Below are 26,769 nucleotides of genomic sequence, written 5' to 3'. Positions count from 1 at the left end.
AAGCAATGAAAGGAGGTAACAGGTGAACTGGCTTCATTCCAGTCACCATAAAGCCATATTCAGGACTGCAAGGAGTTGGACTGAAAGGGTTAGTAGTGAAGGAGTAGCTGCTGATTTGATTGGTGAATACAAATAAAACAGTTTTCTTTCCTCACTGTTTTTTGTGATTTAGCTGAAATTTTATTTAAAAACAATATAAAGGAACCCTGTGTTCCTATTATGCTTACTTAAGTACTAACCTGAAGTTGCAGATTTTTCTTCACATTAAACACTATGCTATCTTTCCTTCCTACCATGAAGACTGTGCCTCAGGTGGAAGCTAGTATTTCTCATGAAAGCAATATGTACTAAATACAAAATAGAATGGTATATCCTCAAAGCTTAACCCATCATGGCAAAGACTCTGCAACAATGAAAGAGTTCATTATTCTGAGTATGGTTGCATTAGATAGTATTAGTTTTCATTTGTTTTCCATATTCACAACTTGATTATTTTAACTATAATATGGAAATTAAAATAATGTGCCATAATTGGCCCTTGCACATGCTGGATGAGAAATCCTACCTCAGCTCAGTGGGATGTAACTAAGTTTTCTTGTCACCGCAGGCAGGTTCAAAGTGTCCTAGGGTCCTCTCTGAGTGGTTGAAGCACACAGGTAAGGTGTGATGACTCTTCTTGGTTGTCAACTTGACTACTAAATTAACTAAAACCAAAAAAAAAGTGGAGGACATATCTGTGGGGATTTTTGCTGAATCTGAAGAATCTGAAGTAGGAAGATCCATTTCTAATCTACATCTAAGACTGTGGGGTGCTGGTGTGTTGGTGGTCTGGAGTCCAATTTTCCTATGCTATCTTTAATCATTAAACAGCTGCTTATTGTCCATCTCTGTGTTTAACCTGATGTCTTAGTCATCACTAGATAAAAATATTCCACCAACCTGGAGACTAAGACCATCCTAAGGTATTATATGATGCCTACAACAGAGATTTTTATGCTTTACTCTGGCATGCTGGCCTGAGTCCTACAGACACTTTTTAAAAACATCAAAATTTGTGACTTTCTTTGTTGTAGTTCTAGAAAATCTTATGAAATTGTTACCATATTGGAACATAGGATTTGGAAAAAACAGAATGTGTGTTCTTTGTCCATGATCACTAACGTTTGGCTCCAGAATCAACTTGTCTTATTCTTTCTGAACTGAGGGTTATGGTTTTGTATTAACATAACCTAAGGGTGCCCTCTGTATCTGTCTCTGTCTCTGTTTCTGTCTCTCTCTTTGTGTGTGTATGTGTGCGAATGTGCCTGTCTGTCTGTCTGTCTGAATGTCTGTTTCTCCCTCTAGTCCTTCCCTTGGTCAATATGACTTTTGGTCACCAACTTTTATTGTATTTACTGGTCTTCTTTGGATGCATTGGGCAGGAAAACTATCTCACTGTGTTTATAAACTGCCAAATGGTGTTGTGGAAGAAAGTTTCCTATGAATACTGCAGATTAGATTAGGATATTTTTAATTTAATGAACATTATGCTTATGGGAACTGGATTGCTTGTTTAATATTCCTTTCTCCATGAATTATTTTAATTCTTTCATTGTCCTTTGCTATTTTGAACATATAAACAGTATTCACTTCTATCAGAAAAATATATGTTTGAAAGGCAAAATTACATATTTCAAAATTGAGGATACAGTTTCCTGTCATCAGATTGAAGAACAATTGATAACAATATTTGTTATACTATTAAGACTAACAAATAAGGCTATTGTAAGACTATTAAGATTTTTAGACTATAAGGCTAATTGAGAAATGCTGAGAACACAGTTTATTAAATACAGAGGATGCCTTTGTAGAGCATCAGAGTACAATCTGTTTATTTTTCATTTTGTTCTGACATGAAATGAAGGAAGTCAGATTATAAAGAAACAAAGTTTTCATTTCTTTCCCATGCTCATTATGTATCACTTCAGAGGACACAAACTGTGTTTTCTATAAGGCTAAAATTTTACTTACAAAGAAGAGATGTAATTACGTGGATTTACTTAGTTACATTGTTGTGGTCCTATAGAAGAAAACAATGCAGGACTTCATGAGCAAGAGAAGGATGAATTCAGGTGATGCAGAAGGTTGGTTTTCCAGGGGAAGTCTCCCCCAAAGGATTAATTGGTACATTCCAAACCAAGAGCAATTCATTAGAAAGTATGCTTGAGGATATACTTAGCAATAAATTTGACAGAAAGCATGGTTTCTTTGCATGTTGGCTTTATCCGGGATTCTGGAAGAAGGAAACCATATTTGCCTTTATCACGGAGTTCAAAGGCAAATGTGTGCTTGATGCCCAGGTCATAAGCCCAGTCTAAAGAAGAGCCTGATGTCGGATCTGCAAAACAGAATCAGAAAATAGTTCATTAGAGGCAAGTACTGAGGCTTTTTTTTTTAATTTAAAGGCATTAGAATTGCTGGTACAGAAGATACGATTCAGTGGGTAAAGTACTTGCAATACAAAGATGAATTCCTAAGCTTAAATTCTCAGCACCCATAAAATAAGCCAGACATAGTGACTCACGCCTGTATTGCAAGTTTACACAACTAGTGAGTTTAAGTTTCCATGAGTGACCTTGTCTCAAAAAATTATGGTATAAAACAATAAAGAAAACAAATGTTGGCTACTAACCTCCAAACTACTACTACTACCACGACACACACACACACACACACACACACACACACACACACACTTAAAATTACATGCACAAAATTAACAATAAAAGTAACTTTTTGTTAATTGCAGTAATGACAAAATAGTATAAATGGTACAGAATGCATTTGTAATTTACCATATATTTTAAGTATGTACTATAGTCAAAATTTTAGTTTTGTCTTTTTATTACTTTTTAAATTTAGCACATAAAGTGTTTTCCTTATGACATTTTAATATTTACCTGTCATACCTTTTTCACTCTTTTAATCTTTTGTCATTTATGCCATCAGAGAAAATTGTTTATAGTTATAAGACCAAGAATGTTCGAGTTAGCTATTTTAAGGATATATTTAATACCCTAATTCAAACTTTCTATTAATTTTGTGAAACTTTGCTAAAGATATCATTATTTGGTAAAACAAAAAAAGTGCTTAAAGACATAAACATCTGTAGAGATGTTTCTCTCTGTGTGTATGTGTGTATATATTTACAGTGTGTGTGAATATACATGCTAAATATATAGGTTCACACACATACAACACACTATAAATGCATGTATATATTTTCCTTTATGTAATGGAATAGTATTTTGTGTGTAAAATCATTGATAATTTAGGATACCAATATCATGATGCCAGTATCTTAAGTTTGAAAATTAATAATTTAAATCTTTTTCATAATTTATTTATTCTTTTAAATTTCATTTTACATTCCAACCACAGTTCTTCCTCCCACCCCTCCTCCAGCCCCCCATTGCCTCCCGCCAGCCCACCCTCAGTCCACTCCTCCTCTCAGGTAAAGGTTCCCATGAGGAGTCAACAAAGTCTGACACAATGGGTTGTGGAGGGGTCAAGCCCCTCTCCCATGCATTAAGGCTGAGCATGGTATCCCACCACAGGGAGTGGGCTCCAACTAGTTTAAAGCTTTTATGAAGAAGGAAGGGATGTTTGGGTTGGAAGAGATACAGTTCAATTATTCAAGAGCTACTTATGAAATCTCTGATATGCCTAATAGACTTTACATGGACTGAACATAGTACTGGATCCATCTAATCCCAGTAACACAGAGGTTTAGACAGGGGCATGGTGTGAGGCCACCATGGGTTAGATTGTGAGACCTTATCTCAAACAGAAAAATAAAGAAAACCAAGAACAAGCATAAAACAAAAACACACAACCAGAGAGGGCAGGCAATACAAGATTACAAAGATGACTTGTGGTTTCAGGTACTTGCAGTTTAAAGGAGAAACAAAGATTAAAAACAAAAAACAAAACACCCTTAGTGCAGATCACAGCTGTAAATACCACAATGAAACAGCACCAAACATTTGATAAAGGTTTAAAAGAGAAACAATATTGTGCTTGGTGAGCAGGGCTCATACTCATACTTGTCAAATTCCACTTTGATGATGAATATCATATTAGAGAACTAAAGAAAGAGGAAAATCTCTCTATCTCTTTCATCTATCTGCCTATCTATCTATCTATCTATCTATCTATCTATCTATCTATCTATCTTTCCAGGTGGGGGTAAAGAAAGGCATTCTGGCAGATGAATTCAATGGTGAAATGTCAGGGGCATTTTAGTGACCTGGGAGTTCTATTTGGGCTGAAGTTAAATAAACAGTGGAAACCTTGTAAATCTGTGTGTTTAGACTTCTTTTTTGAGAAGCAATAGTTACTTTCATACTCTTTATAGAGCACAAAAAACCCTTACGTTAAAAAGCCCAGGTTAGAAAGTCTAGACAGCATCTGGCAGGTACCATAAAGTGAAAGGTAGACCTATGATCGAAACAACACACCAGGAATAACAATGCAGTGGAGATGACATAACTTGATAAAAATGACTAAAATTTCAATCTGGGTGGTTGGAGAAATATGTGTTCTTAACAAAAATTGGGTGACGTATGGAAATGAGAAGACGGAAGAAGAGAAAGGGGTGTGGATGCATTGGGCCTTGTTAAGACATTGAGGAAGGAGGCTGGGGAAGTTCAACTGTTGCTGACGAGGCACGGTGGGTGGAGGTGATGTACAAATGCTTAGTATTATCTCCTTGTTGGTGAATGGATCCACTTCTCATTACTAATGTTTCTTTGGTTTTGCTCTGAAATTTACTTTTCTGATATTTACAATAGCTTTCTCCTTCATTTCTAAGTTTGTACCCTTCTAATTTCAACCTGTCTGTGTGGTTAGATTAGAAATAAGTTTCTTATAGATGATACATTGATAAATAGCAATGAGCTATCTTGAGTCGTTATATACATTGAATGTCAGATGAACTAATAGTTTGTGATTCAGTCATGAGACAGGTTGTTGTCATTTTTATATTATGTATGAAGGTATGCATATATCTCTATCTATCTTCTCTATTCCTCGTCCACTATTCTTCCTTCGTGCACTCTCAACCTCCTTCTTCTATTATTTCCTTTGTGTTTGGAAAGACCCCATTAGCATCCATTTAAAGGAAGGTCTGCAGGTAGTATTTTCTCCATTTCCTGTGTCTATTTCTCTCTTTGCTTGTGTTGAGAACCTAAGTTTGCTAGGTGTTTCTTTTCAGCATCTGAAATAGCATTGTTATTTTTGATCTCTATGGTTTCAAATGTAAAACAGTCAAACAAATGTTTTTGGATAAGTTAGGACACACTTTTCATTGAAAAAGTTTATAGGAATCTATTCTTGTCCCATGTCCTGCATTGTGGTAAGTATTAGGGGCTGACTAACTTATACTTATATTGGCTTATAACTATAAATCTTTTCAATTTTCTCCTTTTATTGAAAACAGATTCTTTTCTCACATAATATATATCCTGATTATGTTTGCCCCTCTCTCTACTCTTCCCAGTTCCACCCCAACTCTCCTTCCATTTGAATCTACTCCCTTTCTGTCTCTCACTGGAAAACAAACAGGCTTCTAAGGGATAATAATAAATACAATAAACAAAATAAAATAAGAGAATACAAAAATTAATGCATTGAAATTGGATAAGACAAACAGAGGGAAAAAAGCCCTAGAGAAGGTACAAGACTCAAGAGTTTACACACTCAGTAATTTCATAAAATCGTTAAACTGGAAGCCATAATATATATATGTCCTGTGCATGATGCCTCAGTCTCTGTGAGTTCATATGAGCTATGCTTGTGTTGATTTAGAGGGCTGTGTTTTCTTGGTGTCTTCCATCTCCTCTGGCTCTTACACCCTTTCTGCTCTCTCTTCCACAGGGTTCACTGAGCCCTTGGAGGAACAGTTTAATGGAGACCTCCTGATAACTATAACTCTTGCTATAAGAGAAGAAGTTATCTTAATTCACAGAGTCCAGCCTTTGGAAAAATCAAATCATGTTTTTGTTATTATTGATTTTATTTCTTGAAAATAGAAAGCTCAGCTAGTCACAAAAACCAAATAAAAAAAAGTCATGCAAAGCAGTGGCTTTGTTAACATTGTAATGTCTTTGCCAGTCCTTGTAACTGGGAGATAGTATTTGCTCATGTTTGGGGTGTTTTTTTAAGAATTAATTTAGATCATGAGAATCAAGTGATGAGCCCAGTGACCAGCTTAAGAGTGGATGAACAACTATAGATGATACTTAGAATGCAGTCTGAGACGTGGCAAATTATGCCCTCCTGTTTTTGAGAATGGGGTTTACATGAACATAGTCATGCTCATTTTAAACTTATGGTCTGTGACTGCCTTTGAATTATAATGCCCCAGTTGAGTAGATACAACCGAGGCAATTCTGGCATTAAAGTCAAAACAGACAGCTGATCTTGCAGAAAGTTCCCTGATTCCATGTAAAAAGAATAAGAGATAAGAAAGTTCCTTAAGGCTAAGCAAAACAAGTTAAAAAGCCACCAAAAATGATGGTCTATAATATTGAAGAATTAAAAGTTTTGGTGAGAATGTAAACAAAAGAAGAGAACTCAAATCTCCTTTTCAATACTACCACTCAGATTCATTTGCCTGTAACAGGAAGAACAGAGCAGAGGGACAAGAAACGACTATAACATACCCACCCACCACAGGTTAATGAGAAGACACTACTGGAATGCAGACGAGGTCAAAGAAGAGACGATTCGATTTAAGTTACACAGATGAAACCAGATCTGGCCTCTGTCCCAACTAATTCTTGTTACGCTGAAGATAAAAAACATTTGGCGTTGGGGAACATAAAAGTAGATGAAATAAATTATAAATTTATATTGATTTAATAGTTTATCCTAATTTTATAGCCTTGTAAAAGTTCATTGTAATTTGTTTCAAAAAGCTCTCTATGTCCAGAGACAGGCACATCCTGTATTTCAGGTTCACATATAAATGCAGTTTCTCTTGTAACAGCTGGAGTTTATAATCTAAAAATTTGATAATTTTGTATACTATTCACATAGATATAGGGAAACATTCACAGTAAACATCAAGAAAAACTTACAAATTGTTGATGCTATTGGGCCGTAGATGTAATGGGTTTCATATCTAGTTGAGAGAAAATCAGTGGCAATCCTGGCAACCTTGAACTAGAGATGAAAGTGAGAGGGGATTACATAACGCTTTATGAATACATTTCCTAAGAATTAATAACCAGTTTTACAGATTGTTTAGCATTTGGAGATCAAAGTAAGATAAATGTAAGAAACATTCTCAAAGTGAAATCAGTCACCTATATGGAATTATATTGTATTTTCTCTCTTTCTGTATCCTTTCAATGAATATAGTCTCTAATATATTTGAACTCCAAATTGAATGTTTTTCCATTGCTATGTATAAGTATCTATAATTAAGAAATAAATTTTATTTGATATAGAAATAAATTAGCTGCTGTGTAAAAACTTTCAATTTACTTAGAAAGGCTTGCTGTGTTTATTTGTGTACATTTTCATCCCTATCATCCTTTCCCCTCATAGTATGCAACTGCCTTGCTCTATCTGACCGAGTTAATCAAATCATCAGTTCAGATTCTTAGCTAGGTTGGATCATAAGCCAGTGTGGTCACAGAATACTAGTTTATTTTCTTCATGTGTAGATGGAATTAATGGCTGCTTGAAATCTCAGATTTAGCTAATATTAAATATCACTGTGGTGAATACAACTGAGTGAGGTTTTTTCTTAAGTTGATTTGAAGTGTCTGAGCCACAGCATTGACTGGATACATTGTGTCTGTTAGCTACTTTGTGATTTGGGGCACCACACCCTGTATGCTGCCCATCTTTTTTTCATTCAGGAGAGTTACCTATGTGTGTATGTTAACTATGTGTCCATGGTGTTCTCTCTAAAGCTTATGTACTCAAATCAGTTTGCATAGAAAGAAAACTAATGTTCAGTGGATCATAGATTTGAAATGATATCATATTCTTAACACACTATGACCTTCATAGTGTTCTTTAGGCAGTGGAAGAATTAATATTTTCAGGTTACTGAGAGAGAAAATATCATGAATCTCCTTCAGTCTGGTATCCAGAGGTTAGGACTAGCTACTGTCTCTGCTGCTCAATAAGGTTTTTTTTTCTCTGCATGGTTTTGTAGTATGACCCAAAGAAAGTATTAAATACAACCATGTTAGAATTCTATTCTAAGCTGGGTGGTGGTGGCGCATGCCTTTAATCCCAGCACTTGGGAGGCAGAGGCAGGTGAATCTCTGTGAGTTTGAGACCAGCCTGGTCTATAAGAGCTAGTTCCAGGACAGCCACAGAGAAACCCTGTCTTGAAACCCCCCCCCCCAAAAAAAAGAAAAAAGAAAAAAGAATTCGATTCTATTGTATATATTAGATTCTATATCTAGGCTATTCAACATTAGAGTTCTATTCTGGATGTTCTAAATATTTCTTCCTTATAAAATTTTCTCAAAATCACATTTAAATATTTTATTGTGTTTACAATTATTAAATAAAAATCTAAAGATCATTATTTTAACTACAGAGTGAACTTCATTGATCCCTTTTCTGGTGTTTAAAATGTGAGGCTTTGGTGTGGTGGCAGAACTGAGTTTCTAGGATTTGGGAAGCTGAGGTAGGGTGGATAGTGAGTGTAAGATGTGGCTGGGGCACACAGTGGGTTCAAAGCCAGCCTGAATTACACAGTTAGACTGTGTGCCAAAACAACCAACCAAACAAAGTGAAACCATTTCAGCATACCTCAAAGTTGATGAGAAACAGAATCAGTCAATGATTGTTTGACTATAGACACCACAGATATATGTATATATTTACATACCAGGTCATCGTGGTTGGGTGGCAGTTTGGATGTGTAGCCATAAGGAAATAATAGCAGTTGGGAGTAGGAATGGAAAGTGATATAAGCCTTGATTGAGTTCAGATGACTTCGAATGAAGTTAGTGACAGCTTTTGTCTCTTTCTCAGACTCTGGTGCAGGGCCCCTGTAGACATTCTGGCATGGGTTTTTGGTGTCTGGAGAAGCTGCAGAAGAAACATGGACAAGATCACAATGTGTTGTCTGTTAGTACCACTCCTACTCCTTCTGATACGGCTTCACCCAATGCTTAAAACTTCAGAATCCCTTGTTACATGTCCACTAGAGGGTTTGTGTATACATGTCACATAGACTGGGGAAGCATTCTTACCCACATTTTCTCTGCTTTTACAGGTCATAATAAAAACATAAGCATCCCAAGGCCAGATCCACACTAGTTCCCATTCAGCCCAGGCTCTGACTCTTGGAGAACTGGTATAAATCACTTGCCGTGAGCCCAAGTTTCTTCAGTTTCCTTTAGGAGAATTCTCTTGATTAGGGATAGCTGCTGCTATTTCAATATTCATTATGGTAGACTACAGTTACAGGGTATGGTGACCTTTTAAAAATGAAACTAGACAAAGAAGAAATGCACAAACTGGGGCAGAGCTATGGTTTCCCTGAAAGTCTGTTATGATTAAGTTGTGCTTGTGTAAAAATGAATGCATCATCTGCAGTAGTGGGCCTAACTGGTCTCTGTATCCCTATTACACTTTTAACTGCCCTCCCAGATGGTTCTTCATTAACCACCTGAAGAATCATTACTTGGATGTTGGTTTTAATGACTGGTATTCCTCAACTTTAATCAGATTAGGAAGTGGCAGGACCCAAGATCACCTGACTTTTTGTACATCTGGTGTGTGTCTCAGTGTGTATTTTTTGTTTGCTTTTATATTCAGTAAGAGGTTGCTTGATAGATACATAACACCCTTTCCCCCTTCCTCCCACAGAAAACCTTCACAGTCTCCCCATGGTATTGAGGGTTATCTTCCATTTAACAGATAAGGAAGTCAGTACTCACTTAAGGGATTTCTGTTACTGCTGAATACATATGTGGTTTATTTAAACTCATGGTCTAAATGTAAAACCATTTTCTTAACAACAAATTTGCAACTCACAGTCCCATGAGACATCAAAGTTCCTGTTGAGGTCAGTGCCAATGCAGGTGGAATTCTGGTTCTTGGAACGGTTTTTTCTCCACATTCGGTTCTGCCAGAAGGGACATCAGAGTGTGCACACATGGTCACTGCACTTTGTGTTACCGTCTCTTTATGTGTCTACAAGTTTATCTGAAATCTCCATAGTTAACTTGAGCTCTTTTATTATTAGGAAAGTTTGTTTTCTTACAATGTCTAATATTTTCAGATACATAATTTTTAATGTTAAAATGTTTGAAGCATTGATAAAAATTTCCATAAGTTAAAAAATGGTTGATTACTTTTCTGTATTAGAAAATGACTGTTCCCTGACTTAGAAAGAAGCAAAATGTTTGTATTATTTTAATAATACCTGTGCAACCAGACCAGTGACTAATACATGACTTAAATGCAGCAAGCATGCAGGAAACATACGGAGAGCAGTACCTGTGTCCATGTCCAAATATATCCATCTACATTGACTACAGGCAGAACGTAAAAAGTCATCCGGTCCAGGAGTTTGGTCATGATTCTATTTTTCCCATAACTCTTAGTTGCCTGGAGGGGAGAGAAAGTTAGGCTGCTAATGAGAAATCTAGATATATTAGTCATAGCTACCAATCTTTGAGTTGCTTTACAAGGTTAGATGACTTTGAACATTTTTTAAAGTAGGTAAACATAAATGACTCACACAGATTATAGGAAAAACATGTTAAATGCAGAGACATGAACTGAAATGAATGTTTTTTTAAAAGATTTACTTAATTATCCATACTGGGAGATGCCAGTTGTAGACTGTATAACCACAGAGGAAACACAGCCAAGTGGAAGTTATTAACACCAGGGACTTGATAAGATCATTCTCTCATGTCCCTTAAATAAATATAGAACAAGTCTGTGAACACAGGGAGATAGGAACAAAGGATAAGGTTCATTCACATCTATAAATATGACTAAAGAAAAACCCCTTTTAGTGCTGTGGATTTAACCCGAATTCTTATGCACAGCAAGCATGTGCTCTCCTGCTGATCCATTCCTCCAATGAAGAAATTCACATGTGCATGTGTGTGCAGGTGTCCCTGTGTGTACCTGTGAGGAAAGGTCCGAGGTTGACAGCAGGTTCAGGTGACTACCTTAATTTCTCTCAATTCTCACAACTCAGAGCTTGACGATTGAGCTGGAGTGCCTGCCAGAAGGCCCCGGGGATCTGTTGTCTCTGTCCATCCCAGTCTCCTCCCCTAGTACCAGAATTGTAGGCATGTGCTTTGCCCATCACTTTTCTGTAGATGCTGGGGGTAGGATTCTGGTCCTCAAACTTGCACAGCTAGCACTTCACTGACTCAGTCATCTCCCTGGCCTCAGAAAATTAATAAAGTTAATAAAATTAATACAAATCTCTGGCAGTGCTATAAGCTTCCTAGAAATCACAAAACACTCCATTCAATTTCTAGCAATAATGACAAAACAAAAATTTAAATGTCAAGAATGTAGAGATTGACCTGTCCGCGTTTCTTTTTTTATTTATTTTATTTTATTTTCCAGTTTAAATTTAGATAAGAAACAAGGTTGCTTCACAAGTCAGTTCCAGGTCCCTCTCCCTTTCCCTCCCCTCCTCCCGTGCCCTCCCCCTAACCCCCCCCCGTTATCCCATCATTCCCCCAGGGAGGGTGAAGCCCTCCATGGGGGTGTCCATAGTCTGTCATTTCATATAGGGCAGGGCCTAGACCCTTCCCCAAGAGTTCAGGGTGAGAGTGCACCTCACATTGTTCTATGGGAGTCCAAAGTCCGTGTGTATACTTGGGATGGGTACTGATCTGCTGCCCAAGGCTCAATAGATTACCTAGGCCTCCTCACTGACACCCAGATTCAGGGGGGACCTGTCAGCGTTTCTAATTTTCTTTTTGTTGGTATAAGTTCCTCCAATTATCTGAGCTTTTTGTGGCTATCAAAATTCTCAAAAACAAAACCCTTCCCCAGTCTTGAAAAAATTCCTCTCAGGACACATGTGGGCGCCTTTGTGTACGTGTGTGTGTGTGTGTGTGTGTGTGTGTAGAGAGAGAGAGAGAGAGAGAGAGAGAGAGAGAGAGAGAGAGAGAGAGAGAGAGAGAGAGAGAGAGAGAAAGGATGAAGGTCTCACTATGTAGCCCAGAATGACCTCAGTCTACTCCTCCTTTCCCAGATGTCCCAGTGCTGAGACTCCCAGCAGATAGGAGATTCCTTGCAAGCATAATGTTTTGTGCTCTTTTGTAGGTTAAGAGGAGCTTTTGGCCTTTAGTTGGGGGAGGGTCGAAATAACCAAAGTTCTCAGTCAATACTATGCAGCATCTTTCCAAGTGAACATACCTGCGGCCCAACAATTATCACTGTGGGTATTCCAAGCTGCTTTGTGAAGCAGTTGGTGGAGAGAGTTAAAGACAGGATGTGTCAGAACACATTCCAGTAGATATTCAGAAGCATACGAACTACATCTATTCTTACAAAACAAGTTATTTCTCAGTTGAAAGGAAATTAAATGGGAAAACCCCAAGTTCTTCCATGACCAATGAAATATGTAAAGCAAAACTAAACATTTATGCTCTGAGTTTATCAAGGAAAATTAAAATTTCAGTTTATAACATAAAAGTGATCTCAGATTTTTACATAAATGTAAGATAAATGTCATTATTATAGCTAAAAGAAGTTGCTTTCAGTATCATAAACTTTCAGTTGCAGTTTAAGGAGTTTGAAGGGAGACGGAATTCTATAAAAACTGCAGCGATGACTAAAAGTCAGGCCTTGTATGTGCTGGCAGAGGTAAATGTAGTTTTCTCTAATTAGGTGGAGCACCACACTTTTGGAAAGGGAGGTTGTTAGTAAAGCACCAGAGACCAGTCTGAAAGATGTTGCTTGTGACTGGTTCCTTACCTGATACACAAACCACTGACAGAAAGCTGGAGAGATCCACTCCCGTGCATGAATGCCACAGTCCATGAAGATAGCCTTTCCTTCTCTACCTTTTTTCCCAATCTGTAGAAATAAGGGATTGTTTTTCATTAGTTCACATATTAGTCCCTTGTCATTCAGTAGTTCACTTTTGCAAGCAATTATTTTCCTTGTCTATTGCTGAACGTGAACCATGCTTACGCATTCTGTCCTCAGGGAAAATGATGGCAGCTATACTATAACTCAGCTGTTAAAGCACTTGGTGTTCTCGAAGAGGGTCTGAGTTCTGTTCCCAACATCCATATCTAGTGACTCTCACCTGGGTAGAACTCCAACTGGGTACCCCACTCACATGTATATATTCTTATGTCATGTGTAGGCATCCAAACAAATACATCCTTAATAAACAAAACACATCTTTAGAAAATGAAATTTAGCATCAGTAAGGAGGCTCAGTGGATAAAGGCCCTTGCTGCTATGAATAATGACCTGAGTTCCGTCTTTAGGACACATATGAAAGGAAAGAATTGACTCTGCAAGTTGTCATCTGACATCCACATGTGCCATGACATGCATGCAAGCGCGCATGCGCGCACACACACACACACACACACACACACACACACACACACACACACACAAATTAAGTGCTCACAATCTCTTCTTGGACAGGATGCCACATGGATACCTGTAATCCCAGCGCTCTTGAGTTTCAGGTCAGACGGGTGTGCAGAAAACTAAACCTTGTCTCAGAAAATATCCATGTTCCCTCAAAAATAAAATAGCATCCACACTATATATTGTTTTTCTTACTCCATTGTTAATTTTATGTACTGAGATAAGGATTGCAAAGCTAGTTCATAAACTGGAAGCATTTAGCCTGGAGTGAGTCCTAGTACTCTATGCAGATTGGGGTACTGGGCCAGTACCTGATATTTGAAGGGCTTGCATTTTAAATGGAGTTCAGATTTGGTTTGGGTGCTTGGAGATGCTGAGTGAATGGGGATATAGATTGTCAATGCCTTCCCAGTTATTAATGAGCTGCCCAGGGAGCAGAATCTTTGGGTATACAAAGTCTGGCAGTAGTTGAGTGATAGTTCCTGCATTGAACCTGAGATCTTTTGCCTTAACTACTGTTTTGGTGTTACACACGCGTGATATTTAGCTTTTTCTTCATGACATTTGCTTATCAGTTTCATTCCATTTTAATGGACCAGGAAGGAGTGTGTAGACAAGGACACTGAAGACTATTGTAACAGAGTTATCCTGTGGAATATTTCATGGTTTGCTCATTTATGTAATCTCTAGCAGGTGCACGCTCCTATTTCTTTTTGATTGCATGAATGCATTGTATTATATGTTCTTGATGGACATCCAGAGTTTAAAAATATTTTTTAAAAAACATGTTTTCCAATTTCAAATTAAGCTCAACTGATACAAAGTGACTTCTGTATCCATGTTTTACATTAACAAACTAATTTATGGTTTTGAATTTTACCTTGAGAACATATAATGGATTATCTTCAACAGTTGATCCAATTTTAATTCTTGACACCATTTCAGGATGTTTCTCTACCATTTTTTCAGTCCAAGAAACAATCTTAAGAACAAAATCAAAATTAAAGAATTAAAATACAGGAAAATTGCATAACAAGAGTAGACAGTCATTTCAAAAGACTAAAACAGGTGTTGTACATCATACCTTGTCCCAGTCATTGTATTTTCCATAACTGTGCCTGCCTGAGGCTTCGTCTTTCACATCAAACTGTTTCTCTATCTCTTCTTGTAGATCATGTATCAGAATTCTGTTTGACAGCAGAATGATAAAACACATTTATCACATGAACATTTTGTCATAGGAAAGAGAACATTTTATCTTTCGTTTGCAGGAAAATGCCTCTTCCTCTCCTCTATCTGAAATAAAGCCCAGTTCCTCATCTCTCTGCACACAGACACGTCTATATCACACAGGCAGCAGTGGTTATTCTCATGCACAAATCTTCAGAACAGATTTCATTGTGTTCACTTTTGAAATTTGGAGAGAAGCTTGAATAGCAACAATGATGCTAATAAAACTGGGAACTTAGCAAAGCCAATTGTTTCTCTAAACCTTTATGTTCATTAAGTCACTTCATCTTCACAAGGGATTTTTAGCCTCATTCTACTGATGGAAAAACCTAAGGCACAATGTGTTCAAATTTGTTGTCTAATGATAGAGCCAGAATATGGGTGGCGAGAGTGCTTTTGAGGGGGCAAAAACAAGAGTCAGAAAAAGTCATTGGGAGGGTGACACAGTTAGGATCAAAAGGCTTGTGCCTTCACTTTCAATTTTCATATCTTCTTGGGTCAACTCATCTCACTATTCCAAGATCTTATAGACTGGAAAATTACTGACCACCCAAGGTCTGCCTTGTATTTAATTTTCAGCTCTGACCTCTCTCCTGAACTACTCCCAAACACATCAAACTAACTACCCTTAACTTTTCCTTTGTACCGTGTCCTAAGTTTGTTTAACATGGGCTAGATTCTGCTTAATATACATTATTTAATCCTGTCAGTGCTATCACAATTTAACTAATAAGGAAATTATTGCTCAGAAATATTATATGCTTATAATTTATAACTTTTTATACATTCATTTGTTTATTTATTGTGTGCGTGCGTGCATGCATGTGTGTATGTGTGTGAGAGAGAGAGAGTAGATCAAGGGCAACCTGTAGGAATCAGTTCTCTCCTCCCACATGGATGACTGGGACAGTCAAAATCATTAGCAAACCACTCACCCAACCATGTTGCCAGCCCTCTAGTTAAAATGTCTTTGTATTTGGAGTTGGGAATTAGAATCCAAACTACTTCAGCTTTCTTTCAAAAGTGCTATTATGCACACAAACATTTTAATGCATTTTTTTTGTTTGTGGATTTACTACCCAGGTTCATGAACTTATTTTTGTATAATTTGAGTACCATTAGTGTATTTTAAAACTAGTCTTTTTAAACTGGCATTTTCTCCAGTAAACTTTTAATTTGGTTAATATTCACACTAAAATATATTTGTTTTGGTTACACTTATGTATTGCCCATTTTATTGGCTTTAAACTTTCATTGGCCTTTTACTTTTAAATTTTGGTTATGTTTTAAGAGTTTCTTATGTAATTACTTTCTCTGTGAGTGGCTGTGTTTTCTTTTTTACTTTTCCTATTACTACTTCTAATGGTCCAACGCATCTTGGTAGTTCCTATAACCTCTGAGGATGTCCTCTTATAGCACATCATGAAAATCATGAATAATAACAATATTTTACCTAACACCCAACTGTAGTTGACATATTCTACTCTGGGGCAAAGAAAGCTGTGGATTATGATAGAAATATTCTAAAAACATTTAAAAGGAAACCTTGAAATTTTATGGCAATGCTTTCTGTGTCTGAATTATGTAGCTACTTGCTGAATCCCAAAGGCAGTGTCCTGCTTTTGCTCATAACATTTTCTGTTTTTTAGTAGCAAATCTTGGATTTAAGGAGGTGCTGTCTATTTTAATGTGCTCTGTAGTCGTTTAGACGTATACTCAAGTCATTCAGTATGATAACAGCAACCTAGCTTCAAATGCTTTTGATTTTGAAACCTAGATCTACTATTGATGCTAGATTTGATCCTGAGTTGATTAAATATTTCTCTGACCTTCATTTTTCTCCCTTTTCTAATGAGACCAGATATGACACCCAGGAATATGAACAAGAGTGGTAAGGTGTGCTCAGCATTCCTTAGTCATCCAGTGAACCTAAGAACAGTGAAGTTGAGTTTCATAGTTAACAACGGCTGTATAGAGTTAATATCCTTTAACTATATTTGACTATTTGTAGTCATGTAACTTATTGACATTTTCCCCCACCTCAAATTCTTATGTCCAGTTGAAACACTGCAGAGATCCTCTACTTGATTTCTTTTTTGTCAGTTGGCTTCCAGATCTGGCTGTGATGCAGAACACGAGAGTGCTGTACTCCTAATTAGAATTTATTTAGTACATAGGGCCAAACATGCCTATGAATGTGGATTCTTGTTAGCAGTACTGACAGAATTATTATGCACATCATATTTAACTCACAGTATGCTTAGCACTTTCCTTATAAACTTTGAATTTCTGAGGATGTAAAGGTATAAGAACAGTCTTGGAATTCCATGGGACATGTTGCACTAAAACTCCCAGTAAGCCTGAGGAGATTTAAAAATGTATTTTGCAGAGTTGCTACAGATATAATTAATTGCTTCAACCTTTAAAGAAAATAGATTTTACCTACCTACATTAATAGAAGTAGGCTATCCAATAAAAGGAACACAATTCAAGGCAATATTAATAAGTCACAGTAACTTCATACCAAAAAACATTTTTAGACTTAACACTGGGTGATTTAGCTCTCATGACAAGAACAACAAAAAGGAAAATCCACATAAGTGGAAATGTAATCTTTCCACAAATGCAGCTGCACAAGGACACCAGACTGTTGGTGAAATGTACTGCAAGCTAAGCCTAAGACTGGAAATTATGGCCTTGGGCTAGATGTTAATTTAATGAACTCTTCCACTGACCAGAAGCCAGGTTTAGCAGAAGGAATCAAATTGCTGTCTTTTAAATATTATTTCCAAGATCCATTTACTTTGTTTGAAAAATGTCCCAGTTCTAAATGTAGGAGAAATGATAAAGAGTTATCGTTGGGGATTTAATAATACAAACAGGTGGTGTTTATCAAGAAGTCTTCATTTTGTGTCAGGCACTGCGCTCAGATCTTTACCCGTATTTTATCATGTCAACATTATCAGCAATAGTGGTTGTGTGTTATCACTCCATTTTATGAAAGACATTAAATTTATTTTCAAAACTATTATAACCTAAATCAGTTGAGTTGGAAATTTGAATGTACAATGTCTAACTCTGTTGACATTGTTGGAGCTATTCCACAGCAGTGTCTTCTTTTCTAGGGTGAGAACTCTGGGCACGGCTACCTAGTCATAGTCTTCTTGGTCTTCAGAAATTTTTGTAAGATTTTCCAGTCCCCTTGTTCTCACAGAGGCTTATCTTTCAAAGTCATTGAGACCTCACTTGGTTCAGAGATTGGTTCAGTGGCCAGATGACTTCTACTACCTCAGTTTCAAGGCAACTTTTAGAGAGTGTCAAAGAAAGATAAGATAACTATGGGCTAGTGTCTAACTGCCGTGTGTGTGTGTGTGTGTGTGTGTGTGTGTGTGTGTGTGTGACATAGAGAGAGAGAGAGAGAAAGAGAGAGAGAGAGAACTCAACTGATCTCCCTTGATGCCCATGTTGTAGCAGAGCTATTTTAAAAATATATTTTTAGATTTAATAGAATTGAATTCAGTGACTTCTTAATTGGGTTACTATGTACATTAAGTTCTGGATTTGCTGACATGAAATCCCAGATGTCTGAGGCATATCATATGTTGAAAAGTAAACTTTATGGTATAGACTTATTCTCTAGAGGATGGGAAAATATCTGATAGCCTTCAGTTCTCTGTTGCATTGAATGTGTTTGTGTGTATGAGCTCATGAACACATGTACATAAATGGTCTTCTCTCCTCCTGAACTATAAGAAGGAACCAATCGTATAGAATCAGTCCCTCCTGGTGACACCCTGGGAAGTTGCTCCTTTTATTACTCCCACTTTAAATGGTGACAAATATCTGACTTGGATGAGCCTGGACACAGGCAGCTTTGCTTCAGAATATTTTCCCCCTCACCTACTTCTCTCCTGTTTTGTTTTAACCATGATCTTCAGCTCTTGAAGCTAAGCTCACTAGCCTGAACAAATAAAATATACAAGTTCAGAGCAGGAAGAAAAAATGGATGGAATATCTCACCAGTAAGCCCTTAGCTTTATCTGATTGAGACAATTATTTAACAGGGTGGATTTACATTTGAAGCATGAATTTATGTCTGGATGAATATTATCAGGTAATCAATCATTGACCTAAAGTATTGAATGTTATTGTGTGAGTTTGTATACTTCTACCTTACATTTCCATGTAATCTTCTGTAGTTCTTATTATAATTTTATTCTATTGTACAATTTAAGTTTTATTGAATTGAAAGCTGGTTTCTGAATTAACTTTTATAAACAACTTTATTTTCTAATTTTAACTTTTGATCAAAGAAAAGACAATGCTAGAGACTATCTCAATGTAAAAAAATCATAAAAAATCACAGTTTTAACTGAGGATAAAAATATGGTATCTTCCCCTGACACCCCATCCAGTATATACATTTTCCATTCGCTAGTCTGTTTGGGTTTCTTAGTATATTTATTATTTGTACTTTGTATTTGGCCTTTTATGACCTTATAACAGTGTAAATAAAAAGGAACTAAGCACGCTACTTTAAAATAAAATCTGTTTTAGTAACTAAATTTTCTGAAAATTTAGAAAATATCATACAAAGGTGCTTTAAACTGAATAATGGTCTGTGTGCGCTATTTAATAAAGAGTGTTTAAATGAATCATTGTGTCAAACCAGTTTCTGTGTTTTTAGTCAGCCAGGCATTTTTGTTCTTAGAACACTTTCCTGCTATTGACTGGCACCAAATAATGCACATAATATCTATATGCAAATAAATTACCTAATTGAATACAGAATTTTAAATGTTTTTGTTTTTACACATCACTTTCCATATTTACATTTATGAGGCAGATATTTAATTATGTGGCTTTCCCATGTCAGAAGCCAAATTGAGACATTTTCTAGAAACCTTGTTGTAGATAAAGTCTAATTTTAATAAATAGTTTGGCATTTTGCTTCTTCATGCAGGAAGCAAGATACTATGTGGGTCTGAGATGAAGTGACACTTGTGAGGATCTCATTTACACTCTTCAGGGTCAGGACCAGAGGAGAGGCCTGGAGGACCCAAGAGGAGAAGGACACATATCTGATTAGATGCGTGGTGATTCACTTCATCATCTACAGTCATGTCCAACATTGCATTTTTTGTTTGCAGTAGAGGAGTAATAAGGAAAACAGAATTCCTCATGTTTTGATCCTGCTGTGCAAGCCTGATTATATAGAATTTGACTGAGTACTACTGTGTTTTAGCTTGGGTTGGATGCTTTGTGAAAATTAATACTAGAAATTGATATCAGGTCTCTGTTAATTATCTAATGTGAAAGGTGCAGCCACTGAAGCACAAATTGCAAGTGAGAAACCTGGTTATAGAGTGAATCTGCATAGAGGCTCTGAGGTCCTTGTGCTCATGAATAGCACTAGAGAAAGCCTGCAGGCTTTTCTTTTTAACAAAGGGATTTACACCAGTTTCCTGCCCAGAAAGTTGGGATTGGATGCAATTAGCAATCTGCGCGATTTTTTTTTTCTATGTGTAGGGTCAGGCCTCATCCAAATCCCCGGAGACTGCCAAGCATTGTTTCCCAGTCAGTAGAACCCATTCTTATGAAGAGCCCCATGCAAAAGAGTCTACTATTATGCGTGTTCCAGACCCTCCCTCCCTAAATCCTTATTCTGAACATTGTTTATCAGTGAATAGAACCTATTCTTATGGAAGAGGTCTCAGGAACTTTGCAAAAAGAGTTTTGATGTAATCATGCCTTAAGCTTTATTATGACTAATATTGTGAGGAAACATTTTTTTCAAAAGTTGTACTATACTTAAATATGTTAAAACTAAACTTCCCAGGTCAGACTCTAGATGTTTGAACCCAAGCCAGCTAACTAAGACATGCTGAACAAGTCTTGCTTCTTGCAGGTCATTTCCATGCTGGCTTTAGTGTTTACCAGTACCCACCACAAATCTAGAGACTTAGTGACCAGTATTACTTAGGGTGGAGGGGCCAGTCCTTTCAAATGCAAAGATCCAGATGCCGGGAATATTTAGTGTAATATGACAGATTGCATAAAGGGGTTTCTGCAATCTAAGGACTGAATCTGAAAACTCTGCCAAGTACCTGTTTCTAATTTTAATGGTTCTATTTTTACAAATTTAGAAAAGCATATACAAACATATTAATTGAAAATTTTGAATCCTTAAGTTTCTGCATTTGCATCACTCTCCTTGAAATAACAATAAAAACAAAACAGTGATCAATATTAATATGATAATATCTGCTTTTTAAAAAACTAGGAACAAGACTGTTTTCATACTTGCCTCATGAATGTCTTTCATTATCATTTTAGGCAATAACATGCTCATTTATGGTACTGTAAAGAATCATAAAACCAAATAAGTTGTGGGGAGCTACAACCTATATCACTATGCAATACACTGTCATAAGCATCAACATCTTTGCTTCTGCAGGAACAAAAAGGTCTTTTAAATTAAAGCATTAACTTCCACAGTGAAATATAATGTAGCGAGTTCAAAAGGAAAGAGGTAGTGTTCATGGGTGTTTGCCATGATGACAGCTCACAGTGAGGTTAAAAATGCATCCCTCCGTTTCATCAGAGTGTTTAAAGGTATAAAAACACAGTTTGTTTTCTAAATTGTGAATTGGTTTATGATATTCACCACAAGAATATTTTCTTGTATGTATCAATGGCCCTAGGGCAGGTATGTGATCTATGGTTGTTATTCAATCAATTAAAATTTCCTTTTACTGTTCCATGAGGCAGAATGGCTTACTGCTGTAACTTTGGCTATTTAAAATTCTCCCTTTTGCAGGTTAAGTTTGGCTCTATTGCTTTGTTTTTTGTTGAGGTCATTTTTTTCTCCTAAAGAATGTAATGTATTTATTGGTTATATTCTCTCTCTCTCTCTCTCTCTCTCTCTCTCTCTCTCTCTCTCTCTCTCTGTATATGTGTTTGTGTATGCCCATGCATGTATGTGTGAATGAACCTCCTTTTATATGTGAGGACAATACCCATAGCTCATGGACCCTGGGCTGACTACTAATCAGTTGTGATGATGGCCTCTCCTTATTCTGCTTGTTCACCTCTAAGATCTCTGCTTATTTACAGTTATTTATGCAGATCAGAGCAAATGTAAGCTAGAGAGTGAACTGTCAATAACCCTATTGCCTCTAAAAACACACTCCAATAGTCTGAAAGAAACCGTGAATTTTATCATCTGTACATAATACTTTAGTGTTTGGCCCACCCAATTTAAAAATAGTTCCATTGTATGGATATAACTGTAAAATATTTTACTGAATGAGGTAACCCAGACCCAGGAAGACTAATGTCATATGTTCTCTCCTATTTGTGGAATCACTCTTTAGATGTGAGTAGATAACCTGGAATAAATGCAGAAATCAGGAAAGTAGAAGGGAAAATGAGGATAAACAGGGAGTAGAGCTTAACCTGAGTAGGGTAGAAGTAGAAAGGAAAGAAAAATAACACTAAGAATATTTGAAAAAGTCACAGAAAACATATAGTTTTATAAACTTACTTAAATACACCCATTCATTTAATATAGCGTTAATATACAGTAAATAGAGTCCTGTCACTTGAGGTGGTAATGGTCCCCCATGGAGCCATAGACTACCAAAACCCCCGGATCCAGACAAGGGGGACCTTCCTTTATGTTGTTGGTCAGGGGCCTCAAAGTGTTCTCCACAAAACAATTTAGGCTATTGTCCTTGGTTGCCTCCCAGAACTTGAAGGTAAGACCTGTTGCTGAAAAAACTACATACTTTGGACATATGACTTGCTGGAAGTGACCTGGAAGCCTTCTCCCTGAAGATTAGTTTTTACAGTATCAGAGGGTATATGCAGGCTGCCACTGTAGCTTCTAACTACATTCTAAACCCATAGACTTACCCATATACCCATATATCCATAGACTTAGCTCTCACCTATCACCAAAGAAGTTTTATTTTGCAAGGGATAGAATCTTGCAAAGGCCCACAGCTGGTTAACATTACTGAGAACACATGACTGTGGGGTGCCCAGCCCTAGTTTGTGCCTGTCGGATATCATCTTTCCACCTAAGTCTTGAGGAAAACCTGGAAGGACTGTGAGAACCAGAGGACTGGGATGCCTGATGAAAGATAGTGCCTTCTACACCCGACAGATTTGCTGCACCCAGGAAATCCCAACAATATAGTTGCCTACACAAGATCTGCATCATGACCACAGCAGTCAAAATGCCAACAAGGATGGAATGAATTTTACAAGACTCACTGCTAGGTGAAGAGCTACAAGAAAGTCCATAACTGCTGAAGGAGGGATAATCAGTTCTTTTTTCAGGGATGAGGCCCATGATAGCTTATATAGTCCCATGTAGCCAGCACTAAACACATGTACCTATGAGCAACATTAAGTGATCTCAGTGAGAGAGAGAGAGAGAGAGAGAGAGAGAGAGAGAGAGAGAGAGAGAGAATGTGCATCAATAACAATTATAGAGGACGAAATTGTAAATTCCAGAGGATGTGGATGGAAGGACACAGGAAGAGTTGGAGGATGGAGAGAGGGGATTGAAATGATGGAAATATATTGTATTTATTCATGTTTAAAATTCATCCCCCAAAACTCAAAGATTTAAAAAACATCCTAAGATTTCAAAGTGACCCCAAACTCTGACTATGAAACATAAATGAATATTTGTCCAGGACTTACTCATAGTTCATTTTATGCAGTTCCAAGGTAGACTGGATAGTTTGAGAATCCTTCTCACTAACTCGGAAATCCACTGTCATATTAGCAGCGACATCATGGGTAGCATCTGGATACCAGAAATCAAGCTGCAGAGACAAGCCCACTGTTAGTTGTGCTTGTTTGTTTGCCAAACACGTATATATTTAAAAAGCTGAGTGAGGCCATGCACATCTGTAACTTCAGAACTGTGGAGGATAAAAACACGACGATTTCTGGGGCTTGCTGCTTGCTGAACTCAGAGAGAAACCCTTTTTCAAAGGGAAAAGAATGATAAAGACATTTGAAGATTTCTTCTGGCTCCTGTTTACAAATAGGTATTATCATATATGCTCCCCCACACAGGAGGGCAAGCACTATAGCACACACAAACACCACACACACAGTGACCATGTATGATGCACCACAAAGTAGTGTAAGTTTCTATGTAACTAATAAGCTAATGATTTTTTGACAAATATATTTAAGGAGTGTTGAATATCAAGGAGCAGGAAAGAAAATTACTTATGCTAATATTCTAGGACAATACATTTCTCAGAGCAAATAGAAGCAACAACTCCTTTGGTCAATCTCCCTTTGCCTCTATCATTTTGGATGTGAACAAGATTATTTCATGATTGACTTAGACACAGATGGCTCTAATCTGGCTTTTTACAACTTTCTGGCTCTTCCTATGGATTTCTCTGTGAATTCTTGAACTTCTGGAAGGGTTGTATTTGCAATGAAGGTGTATTTTATTAACCTTTCTTTAGTTTTACTATTTTGGGAATATATCCTTGATCAAGTAATTAGAACTGATTATTTTTCATGTTCCTAATGAAAAAATATGGCTAATAGGATTCCTTGGTGAGTACTGTGGATGTAGTGAAGTGAATATTTGTCCTTAGACATTCTGAGATTTTCATACGTGCTGGTTTTCTCTTTGCTATGTTCCCATAGCTGAAAATTTCAACAATTGAGAAGATTCCAGTCATTGAATTTTTTAAAATCACAGTCACTGTTGAAGCCAAGTGAAGTACAAATTACCAGTATAGGGAATGGGAGAGAGATGCCCAGTGTCTGCCTAAGAGATGTAAAGTAGACACTCAAGTCTCCACCATCATACCACACCTGGGAGATTGAAGGAGATGCCCAGTCTCCACCATCACAGTAAGACTGAAGGATGTCCAAGTCACCTTTGATATCTCGTAGTTACATCACCCTTCAGCTCTTGGACAGTTCATTATATAACAACACAAAGCGTTTATGAACCAGCCAGCATGTTTGTTTGCTTTGAAACATCATAGCATAAGTTGGACACATCAGGGGTTAGTTTATAGGTTATATATCTCCATTACACAACAACATCTGTGCTATAACAAGAAAATGTGGAGGAAGAATTTCAAGCTCAAAGAACTGTTGTGAGCATTTAATAGGTAGCAAGCATAGAGATGGATGCCACAGAAGTGTCTTACAGGGAAGTTGTAAGAGGTTTTATGTGACAAACAAAGCGGAATACACGTGTTTTCATCATGTTAGCCAACAGCAGAGGAAAGAGCAAGGCAACTTCCTGAAACATGTATTAGCTGATCTGAGTCTTGTAGAAACTCAGGAAGACCTAGTCAGATTTAAAAAATTAGAAAAGAACATTTCTTGTGAGAAAACAGATACAAGGTTGGTGAAATTGTGATGTCTGTGGATCTCTAGGGGCAGGAAACAGAGATGAGGAGCTTGGGACTGAAAAGGGTAGCCATGTGGCAAATCATGGGAGACACTGGCCACACCAAAACCCACAGAAAATACCTTAATAGTTTTTTTTTCTTTTTAAACAAACCAGAGGCCTATGGTATCCACTGCTTCTGTTGCTGCACCACTGGAGAATGGGAGATTATCAGGCTCACGTTACAGAAGAGGCTGATGCCCTGTGAGCATCTTTAACTTGCCTAAGGCCACAAAGCCAGTCTAGAGCTAGTATTTGAACCCTTACATCTGGCTCTGAAGAGCATGCTGCCCCCACAGACACTTTCAAGTTTGGAAGCACAGTTGTCAAGTTTTAAGATCTCCATGAACACTTGGCTCTGTGGGAGGCAGGGCTATGCTGGTGTACTAGAGAAGGAACACTGGAATTGCTCCAGCAAGAGGCAGAATGAACTTGCCATTGGCAGCACAGGGGAGGTGATCATGTGTGTGTGTGTGAGGGATTAGAACTGACAGAAGTTTGGAATGATTTGACTGAAGAGATGAGTGTGACTAGAATGAAAGCCAGACTCGGTTTTGGGTTTAAATCTAATGTGTAATCTTGTCAGTTTCACTTACTATGCTTTTACTCCAGGCCCTGTGTTTTAAAGGCGTTACATTGTAAATCTGCTGATAAATATGAAACAGAAGGAAGGTGACTGGGACAAAGTGCCTTGTGTGAAAGGAATGGCTGAACCAATGATAGAGAATGTTCTTTTTATCTGTTGGAGTTTAAGGAACTGCATGACAGTTAAGAATTTCCTTTGAAAGTGTACCCACTCTCTGCAAAGTTAGCATCAGCCAGTACTTTACTCTCTTCAGTTTGTACTTGAACAGAAGTCACCAGGAGAAATTGGAGTGGGTGGACTGATGCAGAATTCAGACAGAAGGGAAAGGGGGCAATGAGAAAGGTGCCAAGAATGTCCCTTGTTTTACCGATTTATGAAAAAGCTGTTGCTTGTCAAGCTGGAAGGAAAAGCAGTTAGCTGTGGAAACAAAACTAAGTGATGTGTTGTCCCAATGGTTCCTGTCATCTCCACTTGTTTGTCAGCCTTTGGTAGCCCGGTGGGCATTGAAGATAAAATAAAAAGAATATCTCTTAGAGAATAGAAAAGAAAGATATAACACCCCTCGGAATGCGTTACCTCAATGATATGGGTCAAGTCCTTCAAGACGCTTGCTTCCTTTTCATCCTGGGGCCTCACACGAAATATCTTCTCCCTTCAAGTAGGCAAAGGACAAAAATCAAAAGAGCAAAATAAACCAAACCAAACCAAACCAAACCAAACATTCAGAGAATTAATTCTCTTCTTACCCAGAGACTCAACCAAAGGAGGGTAATTTACCTGTCAAAGCGAACAGGAGCAGTCGCAAGTGTGGTGGAGATGACAACCGTAAGCCAAAAGAACTTCATGGTTCTTCTGGGCTTCCTCCAACCTCTCTGCTGGTTTTATACCTCAG

At 37.4% G+C, this 26,769-nt stretch overlaps 1 protein-coding gene across 1 annotated transcript; it reads right to left on the bottom strand.

Moving 5' to 3' along the window:
* Window positions 1-1,847: 1,847 nt before the first annotated feature.
* Window positions 1,848-26,769, bottom strand: Cpa3 (carboxypeptidase A3). The gene is made up of 11 exons (XM_040754632.1): window positions 26,655-26,769; window positions 26,454-26,529; window positions 23,557-23,681; window positions 14,696-14,798; window positions 14,492-14,593; window positions 12,976-13,077; window positions 10,519-10,629; window positions 10,054-10,144; window positions 8,900-9,102; window positions 7,122-7,206; window positions 1,848-2,377 (listed from the first exon to the last, which is right to left on the bottom strand). Exons 1-11 carry the CDS (start codon window positions 26,720-26,722, stop codon window positions 2,190-2,192), a joined length of 1,254 nt encoding a protein of 417 aa, XP_040610566.1. The 5' UTR covers window positions 26,723-26,769; the 3' UTR covers window positions 1,848-2,189.

The sequence above is a fragment of the Mesocricetus auratus genome, unplaced genomic scaffold, assembly GCF_017639785.1.
Source record: "Mesocricetus auratus isolate SY011 unplaced genomic scaffold, BCM_Maur_2.0 Super-Scaffold_100011, whole genome shotgun sequence".
In the NCBI taxonomy this organism is placed as follows: domain Eukaryota; kingdom Metazoa; phylum Chordata; class Mammalia; order Rodentia; family Cricetidae; genus Mesocricetus; species Mesocricetus auratus.
Note: the sequence above shows the minus strand (reverse complement) of the source record. Positions and strands in the feature narration are given on the sequence as shown.

Coding starts and splice junctions, on each gene's coding strand:
- Cpa3 (XM_040754632.1), bottom strand. CDS start 26,722: ATGAAGTTCTTTTGGCTTACGGTTGTCATCTCCACCACACTTGCGACT. Junction 26,530..26,654: donor GCTCCTGTTCGCTTTGACAG/GTAAATTACCCT, acceptor GCCTACTTGAAG/GGAGAAGATATTTCGTGTGA. Junction 14,799..23,556: donor CTGCATAAAATGAACTATGA/GTAAGTCCTGGA, acceptor GCTGTCAAACAG/AATTCTGATACATGATCTAC.